The 10,007-nt window shown below is 40.0% G+C and overlaps 1 protein-coding gene across 1 annotated transcript; it reads right to left on the minus strand.

Annotated features, from left to right (window-relative positions):
* Positions 1–7,159: 7,159 nt before the first annotated feature.
* Positions 7,160–8,402, minus strand: LOC103765843 (cytochrome P450 1B1). The gene has a single exon (XM_029965114.1). The coding sequence runs from the start codon at positions 8,364–8,366 to the stop codon at positions 7,776–7,778; it is 591 nt and encodes a 196-aa protein (XP_029820974.1). The 5' UTR covers positions 8,367–8,402; the 3' UTR covers positions 7,160–7,775.
* Positions 8,403–10,007: the final 1,605 nt, after the last annotated feature.

Here is a 10,007-nt window from a genome sequence, read left to right on the forward strand (position 1 = left end):
CATCAGTTAGAGCCTGTGGCCCCTAGGGTACCCTGGGGAGCTGTTGTACCTGCGGGTGGGACAAATTAGCATTAGCAGCTGCTTACATTCTCTTTCCTCGTTTTCATTCTCCTCTATGGAATCAAAACATTTCTTTCTATTTTCTCTGGCCTGTTATTTCTTCTTCTCTGATGTGTTCTCCTTCTCACTTCTCAACTGCCCTGATTTTCCCTATATTTGTTCCTCCATGCACACAGAATATTCTTTGCTATTGACCCTGAAGAACTATTGCTTCTGTTAGCATATGATCAAGCTTTGCTGGATTTCTCCAGAAGGCAGAAGGTGCCTTTATTAGAAAAATAAAAATAAATACATAAGGCTTGAGTTCAGTGAAATAACTGTCTTTTGCCACCTAAAGTTATGTGTATTTCAGGGAAATATTTGAAGAAAAGAGATAGATGACAAATCCTCAGAAACAAACTTCTTCAAAATTACATGAAGACTTTTTGATTGTATATGAATGTAAGGATGCAAGAAGCTGTGCTAACTGGATCTTTGCTAGGGAAAATGTTAGGGCTCTAATGACAATCTAGTCTGGTGGTTATGAAGAGTGCTAAAGAGGTCCAGTCACTTCATTAACTGTCTTTTCATAAGCCCTAGGAGAAAGCATCTGTCCTCTTGAGAGCTAAAGTTGTCTTTGGTGTCCAGTCCTCATGCATCTCTTCTGCTTTCATGATTTCAACCGTTCAGACAATTGATGGAGCGTGTATTTATTCCAAGAACTTCCCTAAGATTTTCTATTCTGCTGTGCAGTTTTATGGCTTTATATCCAATAAAAACTACTGTATGTGCTTAACTCTGGGAACAGGCTAGAGCTATTTACTCAGGCAGAAAAGTATTGTATTAGGGTAAGAGATTGCTTGTGCAGATAAGAAAGGAATCTTGTTGGCCTTAAGTAAGGCATGAGGATATTTGAATAGTATTCTATAGTGAATACATTATGAGACTAATGTTTTGAATTCAGTCTCTGCTGATGATTTCAAGGAAATTAGTACCTGATCCTTCAAATGCAGAGGACAATATTGTCAGTGTGCTGTAGATCTCTGTGCACAGATGCTAAATATCATAGTCTTAATGCTATCAGGAGTAGGTTGTTGGTTTTTTTTTTTTGTACAAGGTTTCAATTCAAGTATAATGTTACTGGAGGATCTGCCTTGTAATTCTGTGGGAACCTTCTTAGTTTAAATATTTATCTGCTGCAGATTTTTTTCTTCCTCTCCTTTATGGGAGTTCATCCTTGTTTAATTTTATTAAATATTATTTGTGGTGTTTCTGACCAAAACCCCATTGACTGATCTGCCCTCAGCTGTCTGTGGCACCGGTGCTCCTCATACACTTGGAAGATCAGGCTAGACAGGATGTTAGGCATGTGAGAAAAAGAATACTTATCTGGAGAAAGCTGGTGGAAAACACTTCTCTTTTGTTTCTGTGCCACCTGGAAGGGTTACCCAGAAAGCTTCCCTGCAGGGCATATTTTTCTGGAGTGTAGGTACAGCTCTTTCTCACCTCTGCCAGAAACAGAGGGATGAACATAGTTATGTCTTGGAACAAGTTGAAGCATGACACTGTCCCAGCAGCTATACACATGAATGAAGGGAAGGAAAATGAGCTTTGTTACAATGAGACGAAGGTTCAGTTAGGAATCTCATTTTTTCATTAGGGTAATTATTGTGAAGTTGAGTTTAATTTCTGGTGGCACCTTCTTCTTTTTTTGTTTCTTTTTTTTTTTTTTTTTAATTTGAATTGAGTTATTTAAATTTCCTGAACCACAAAAGATTAATAGCCTCACAATTTATGATTTTTCTCTGTAGAGTGAAAAAGTATAATTAAAAAGAAGATATACAGTTGGATTAAATTTTTGAACTGCACCTTGGAAAATTTTCACAGAATACAAAGCATAAAAGAAGGTTGGGGTATTGTTTCACGTTATTCTGCAGATGATAGCAAAGCATACTTGCTTAGTGAAGTCAAGCTTTGTCTTAAACCTTGCTTTTGTACTGGGAGCAAGGTGTCTCACTCCACATCTCCGCTTCTGTTATGATGAGTAGAATAGTCCAAATAAGTGGAGGGTGTACTGTTATTTTTAGCACAGAAAATGTGATTATATGAAGTCCCATTTGTTATCATGAGAGGATTAGAAGCCTGTTTCTGCATGATAACAGTTATGCTCTTACCAGAGCTCAGGCTGGGAAAAGGGAGATTGTGGAAATAAAATCTAGTTTTATAGAGCTGCCCTTGCCAACAAAAGGAGCCGTCACTGAAAACATACCAATAATAGCAGAGATGGAACCCAGTTCTGGAGCATCCTGCAAAATACATGCTATTCCTTCCTTATGGTGTATTGAGCAAGCCTAGATACAGCTGAAGATGTAACTGTAGCATGGGAATAGCTGACTGATGCAAACCTCTTCCTGCTCAGCTTGCTCGAATAAATGACACTGAACTGCTCTGAATGGACCCTCTGGATCAGAAGTGTTTCTGTCTGGTGTAGTGTCTGCTTCTTCTACCACTCTCTCTGAATGTCAAGAGGAAAATTCCTCCAAAAGGTATTCAGGCTGTTGCAGCTGGGCTGCCCCTCTCTGTTGTTCACAGATACTGGGGATGCTAAGATGAGGAGAATGACAGACTATCTATGACTTTCTGTTGTAGACTGGTTTTGTTTGCAAATCCTGCAGCCTGTATGGGACAGCCCAATCCTCATGTTTAGTTCCTCAGCTCTTGTTTCTATGTTTGCAATGTAAAATCACCACCTCTTTTTTCCTGGAAATCAAAGACACTCTGCAGTTTCTTCCTAGCTGGAATCTTCCTATGCTCTAGACACATATTTTCCTCTGCCAACTCTCAGCCACTCCAGCAAATGACTCCTATGTAGCTCTGCAGTTGATTTTATGAACTGTCAATGAGCCCCCCATGCATCTGCTCTCTTCCCTGCCTCTGCTCATGTCCAGTTGAAATGCCTCAGCATCCTGTATCTTCTGAGTTCACTGTATTGATGGATCAGTGTCCCCAGACATGCAGCACAGATCAAGAGTGTGGGGAGCTGAGAGACTCTTTTTTGATTTGGTTAGCTCTAGCTCTATGCTTTCAGGCTGGAGCAAGATCTGCTGTATTGAAGGACAGGGCAACACTAACTAAGCAAAGAGTTTTCTGGTTTGTGGAGCTGTGTGAAAAGTTGGCAAAAAACCTGAAAGGAGGGCTATCAAAGAATTGACTGCAACCATCTTAAATACTCTAAGTTGTTTGTGCCTAACACTGAGTTTGCGTTTACCTGAAAGTTTAGAGACTTGGCCTGGTCTGAGTACAAGTGGCTGAAACATGGAAAAAGTCAGCTGCAAAAAGGCAGGATGGTAAACAACAAAGAAGATGTTGAAATTTGAATCCCCGTGTCCATGTTGTGATGTATACCAAAATAACAACACCTTTCAGAATCCAGTCTTTCTCTTTATCCATGAAAAATGCCAGATCTGCCTTCAGTGTTATCCCAAGCTGAATTTATGTGGGCATATGAGAGATCCGAGTAAAATTTAACTAAGTTGAAGATGCAGCAAAGGCAAATACTAACTGTTTGCTTTTCATGGCTAATTCCTCAACTTTTCTCAGGTAAAATGTGAGTTCCCAATTGCCTAGTCTCTGATTGCTCTGCCTGGATAACCTGAAACAACTTCCTACAGACAGACCTATGTATCATTGCCTGCCACTCACAAAAACACACTGGGTCTGTTGCAAAACTAATAGGAATTTGTCGTGAATGTGCATTCAGTTGCATTGTGCTGTGACTAGGCTGGTACACACAGATCCTAGACAGATAACCTCCCACACACACACCTTTGTAGCAGTGCTTATTTCTCAAGTTTTGATGAGCCTTGTCCTTTATTGTTACATTATTGTTATGTATTCAGCAGCTCTGAACTGACTCCTGCTGAAGCCAGCAGGTTTCTATTAGGATCACAAGGAATGTAGTGGTACAGTTGACTAGTATAAACATATTCAGTATCAACTCTGCTAGCTCAGCCTACTTGCTTCCTCTCCTTGTTAGTTAGTGGGGTGGTCTGACTGCTACTGATTTTCCAAGAACTATATGCTTATCTTAAGTTCTCCCTGAGTTTCCTGTTTCGGGGTTTTGTGGGCTTTTTCGCTTGTTTTGGTGGTTGTTTTGGTTTTTTTAATCCCTTACCTCAACCTGAATGAAGGATGTTACTAAACTTCTGTGAGATGGACCAAGCATGTGTGCACACATACACAGAGGAACCAAACATTTGGCTTTCCTGACCCATTGAAATCACTACAACCTGAATGTAAAGACTTTTAAAGGAAAAATCTTGACTTGAATACAGCTGCTTCAGTACTCTGTGCTTTTTTTCATGAAGAAAGAACAACATGTATTTGTCTCGTATTGCTGTGATGACACCCAGTCACAGGTTGGCGAGGGAGGTAGTTGTTCTTGGCTTTTACCCAGGGAGGACACCTGCTCTGAATCAACGCTGCCCCACTGGTCAGCCCCAGACAGGTATGCACTGCATGGGGTATCTCTGGACACTACACTTACTCCACAGGCCCTTAGCTATTTCTAGGAGGTCTTTATAGGTTGTATTCCACTTGTGCTCCTTCTAATTTCGCCAACTCGACCTGAACTTGGGATCCTGCCCGCTTAGGGAGAAACTACAGCTGAAAATATCCCAAATCAGGAGGAAATTACTGGTCATCAGTCTGCCCAGTCTTCTGCCCCACCCAGCTCTTTTTCCCTTCCTTGGGGCTTGGGAAAATGTGAAGGTCATTTCTAAGATGGCTCTGAAGTAAGGAGGCTTGTGTAGCAGACTGAGAAAAGACAACAAAGGAGTGGGAGGATGGGAGAGCTGCTGCATCATGAAGAAATGTTTTATATATGCAATAACAGCCACCCTTCACCACAGCTTTGCTTTCATTTTGTGAGAGACTGCTCTGCAAGTGTACATTAAGGCCTGTTTGGCCTGAGATTTCGGTTCCTGACACTTCTGACTATACACCAAGGCTAAAAGAGCACAAATTGGTGCCAAGGACCAAGGTGGGGATCCAGTGGCAGGAGTATATAGATGCCAGCACTAGGTATAGGATGGGAAAAGAGAAAGGAAAACCAGTCTGTGGGCTCAAAAATAGAGGAGGTGGAAGTCAACTGAAATGCCAGAGGGAAGAACATAGCATAGGAGATTGTGCAGGCTGAGGAGAGATTAACAGGTATTAGAACAAAGCAAAAGACATGGGGAGAATTCAGATCAATGCTGAGGCGAGCAGCAAGGAGCATGACAAAGTTAAGCACAGAGGGCAAGGTATGAATAAGCAGGCAGACCTGAGAAGCTGTAAGGGCAGCATGGAGAAAAACCTTAAAATCCAGAAATGGGAAGAGGGTGCTAAGTATATCAACAAATACCTAAAATAATAATACTTTCCAAATCAGAAATAAAAATTTTGTTTAATTTGATGTTAGAAAGCCATACATAAACTAAGCAATGGTAGTGTAAGAATAATTTTATTTAGTATTTTGGTAACACAATGATACATCTCAGAATGACCATAGAAGTTAGCTCACTAAACTGCATACATTCTAAATAGGTGCTACTAAATTTGAGTATCTTCACAGATTACAAAAGGCATTTATTTGACCAACAGCTATATAGTGCGTAACCCCCTGACTGACATGAGCAGTGTGTATGGATGTTGCATTAGTAGCCAATGCAAAGTTAAAGCTTTTGGAAGAGTATCAAATTGTAAAAGCTGTTTTTACTAAAATATGAATTTGTGATCCTTGCATTAGAATAACTATTCATTTGTAGGTTACATCCTTTTTTTTTTTTAATATCAATACTTACAAAGGTACAAGAGAAATTGTCTTGCTAGCATTTGATCTAATGTAGATCTCCATAGGAAAATCCTAAGTATCTTATAAAGCTTTTCACAGGTATAGGCTAAGTTCTGGGATATCATAAACTTGTACATAATTTAGAAAAACACCTGAGGTTACTCCTTGTGTATGTAGCAGAAAGCTTTTTTTAACTAAAAAAAAAAAAGATGATAGATGCCATATGAAGTCAGAGACTTTAAGCAGGGACATTACTCTGTGGGGTTACAGAGCAGTACTTTTAGGCTTGATTCAGGTTTTTAAAATCAGTAGTGAAGCTAAGATCTTGATTGTGTCATTAACCTAGCTCTTCCCAATGTTAGTATGAGTTCAGTCACTGCTGCCAACGTGACTAAGACTGGCCATCTATTAAAAGACACAGTGCAAATCCTTACTTGCTTAGCAGAGCTACTTTACTGTGTAGCATTGTACCCTTATTTTTCTAGCTCTACTAATACCTTATTTAGTACTCAGCTGAACATAGCAAGTCACGTGAGGTACTCTCATTTCAGATTGATTTCATATGTAATTGAAGGTGATTTGCAATGCCTGCCCAACACTTTTCAAATCAGGCATATACATTGGATTGTTTGCTTTTTAGAGAAATATGTGCAGCTTTGTGTATACAAATATTAGCCAGAGGTTTAAGGCTATAAAGTTTCACACGTTTTTTATTTTCAAATAATAGCTTAGGTGGTTTTTTAAAATTTTATGAACTTTGCCTCACTAATATTTTAAAAGTACTCTTTCTTCAGTTAATGGGTACATTAATTAGGACATGTAATGCTACATTTCCTTCTGAGACTTTGTTCCAAGCAAAGTGTACTAAAAGTACACAGTTAATTTTCAGATATACCATTTAACTAAACCTACTAGAATGACTAGTGAACACGGGTTTTATTTGCTGTATGCTTTACTTGAGACTTGTGGTATGAATGTTTGAATATAAACCCCCCATATTCTCACCTCTAAATACCTTGGCCGATGTGGTTTTTGCTGGACTTACTTATGTGCTTATTATGTGATACTCTTTCCTAGATAAATAAAAAGTTCAACTATACCTTTATCAATCTAATTCAAATATCTATTTTGTTCATGAACATGCTAATGAACATATTAGCATATGATTTGTATCTCACTTGCCATTCAGTGGCATAGAAATTCTGATCTTTCAAAACTTAATGAAAAGTTACTGTAGTAGGACATTCTGTTCATGTTCATATAAAACATAAATTTTATTTTCAACTGTGCTTATAAGGAAGGCTTTTATTTTTTTAGTCATTTAAGTAAACACTTTGGAATGCTGAAGGCTAGACTTTACATTGTCATTTTACCGAAAATCACTTGAACACTTATTATTGAGGCATTAATGGACATCCCAGCAGTCACAACACAGGAGCATGGCAGTTTCCAGTAGAGGGAATTCAGAGGCAGGCTGCAGTGTTCTAAACAACCCTTTTTTTAATAAGAAATTTCACTTTGGGATGGGAGTCACTGAAGGCAAACCTAGAGTTAAGGCATAGCACATGGAGACATAGCAAGGATTGTAGAGAGAGTTCCTGGAGGTGCTCCAACCAGTCAGTAGATAAAAAGCACTTTACAATGGCAACTTCTGTGAACAAGCTAGAAGAGAAAAGGTTTACTTTCAAATTGCATATGTTTTATTATTTAATATATTAAATTGTTCCCCTGGCTCTCCTTCTAGAACTAAAAAGAGGACTGAATTATACGTTGTGCAGCTTTCCTTCCTGCTCTTACAACTTCTAATATTGGCTATGTTCCAAAAAGATCACCAGAACAAACTGTAAGTCATATAAGTCTAAAAAGAGAAAGAGAGATTATCTGCAGATGCAAGGTTTATTGTTTAGGCATTTGCTGACAGCTGATTTTCATTGGCTACTTTCTCTGCTTGCAGTCTTTGGACAGCCTGATCAAGCAAATCCATAGTATCTCTTAGTGTAACATTCAAGGTAAATGGCTTAGGTTTAATGGTCAGCCCATAGGTAAAGTCCATTTTAGGGTCCTCATTTGGATTAGCAGTAAAATTGCACTGATGCACCAGTATAGAGGTAAAGAGAAAGAGCTGCACCTTGGATAACTCCTCTCCAATACACCGACGTTTTCCTAACGAGAAAATCATCACACTACTAGTAAGATCTTTATTGATGAATCCATTCTCATCCAGGAATCTTGTTGGATCAAAATCCTCAGGGTTGGACCATTTTGCTGGATCATGATTCACTGACCACTGATTTACAAAAATGACAGTGTCCTTGGGAATGAGGTAGCCCATTATGAAGGTGTTGGTTGTGGTGGCATGTGGGATAGTAACAGGCACAAAACTGCTGAAACGCATGGATTCGTACAAGAAAGCCATGATGTAGGGCAAGTGAGGCTGATCTTCAACACATGGCAGACGGTCTCTTCCGACAATCCTATCCACTTCTTCTTGCATTTTAGCCTGCACTTTCGGATACCTGTCATTTAAAGCAAGATGTGTCTATGTACATAACACGTTCAAAGGATTTTCTTACAAATAATTCTCACTGTAAACATTTTTCGCAGAACTTAACCCCTGCCCTAAATAATGAAGTTTGAACGAAGTTTAAATATATTACAGGAACATGCAGACCTCAATGGAAAACTTTGAGAGAAAAATCCAAACTTCCCATCCAGTGGTGTAATTTCAGATTTGCTCAGTTTTCACTTTAATATCACACGTAACTGATTCTCAACATAAAAAGTGAACCTAACCTAAAGTGTGCTTAAACTGAATATTCTGATCCAATTTTGAAAATTCATTCTAAAACTAAAATTACCCGTGTCTTCTAAGTATTGTGTTTTCCATGGGTATGAGAGTTTTGTTTTCCAGCTCTTTATGTGACTTTTAAAAGTTAACATGGAGTTTGATATTACTAGACATATTGCATACATATGATAGCCTGTGGGTTTTTAAACTGAAAAAAAAAAATCCCAATTGTTAAATTGTCAGAATGGCTTTATGAACATCCCACTTTAAGTTTGAGTACACTTTTTTCTAATTAATATCAAAATATATTTTCGTTATAATATATTTTAAGAAGACTGTCTTGAAATCTGGACAGTTTGGAAGACTACACAGTGACCAAACAAGATCAAAATGTTAATCCATCTTCTGCTTGTCTAAAAGCATGCACTCCTCCCAGGAGCCTTTATTTGCTTTAAGTATACAAGTTTGGCTTCTCCATCCTTGCCTTTTCCTCCTGCAGCAGATCTGCATGTTAAATGCTGGGCAAACATAAGAAATGGGGAGAAACCCAAAAGTTATGTGAACACTGGGCATCACACCCTTAGCTTGAAGTCAAACATTTGCCTGTTTTTCATGAAGCGACTGAGTAGATAATGTTTGCACAAGCCCACAAATTATGCAGGTGATGAAAAAAAAAAAAAAAAAGCCAGTCTCGTGGCGCCTTCTATTAAACCACGTCCCCTAGCAGAGTTTTCCCCCTGGAAGTGCTGGTGCCAGGGCAGTGCACCCGCCGGCTGCCCAAGGGGTCTGCCTTCCCCAGTCACGCAAGGGCAAGGAAGGCACACGCAATGGCAGATCAACATAATAGCGGGTTTTGTAAACCGGTGCACGAACTCTTTATCGTGCTTAATCAGTTGTTATCCTGTTCCTATGATCTCCTTGATCTTGACCTGGTAAAATCTGTTACTTTCGGGTTTTATTCGGCTGCCTTTCTGCCAACCTCGCTTTATGCCCGACGGCCTGAATAGGGTGGGTTTGTGTCGGATTTTTTTTTTTTTTTATATTTTCTTATCTCTTTCTGGCAAGTTTCCCAGAGCTTCCGTGTTAGTTAATCGGGAGTCGCTAAGGCACTGGCACCGCACGGACTGGCGCTGCCCGGTCCCGCAGACCCTCGACCCGCCGGCAGGTCCCCGGCGGCATCGCGATCCCGGTGCTGCCCAGACCAGATGGTCCAGGCGCTGGCTCGGGCCGACCGCTCCCGCCTCAGGAGCCTTCCCAGGGGAACAGTTTAAGCGGGGCTCCCCCGGGACTGCCGGGCGGTCGCACCGCGACGCCCCAGACGGGCTCCCGTGTCCCTCCCAAGGGTAG

This window comes from Manacus vitellinus, unplaced genomic scaffold, assembly GCF_001715985.3.
Source record: "Manacus vitellinus isolate BGI_N305 unplaced genomic scaffold, ASM171598v3 scaffold_8_pilon, whole genome shotgun sequence".
Taxonomy (NCBI): Eukaryota; Metazoa; Chordata; class Aves; order Passeriformes; family Pipridae; genus Manacus; species Manacus vitellinus.

Excerpts from the sequence above, each read along its gene's own strand:
- LOC103765843 (XM_029965114.1), bottom strand. The coding sequence starts at position 8,366 with ATGCAAGAAGAAGTGGATAGGATTGTCGGAAGAGACCGTCTGCCATGT.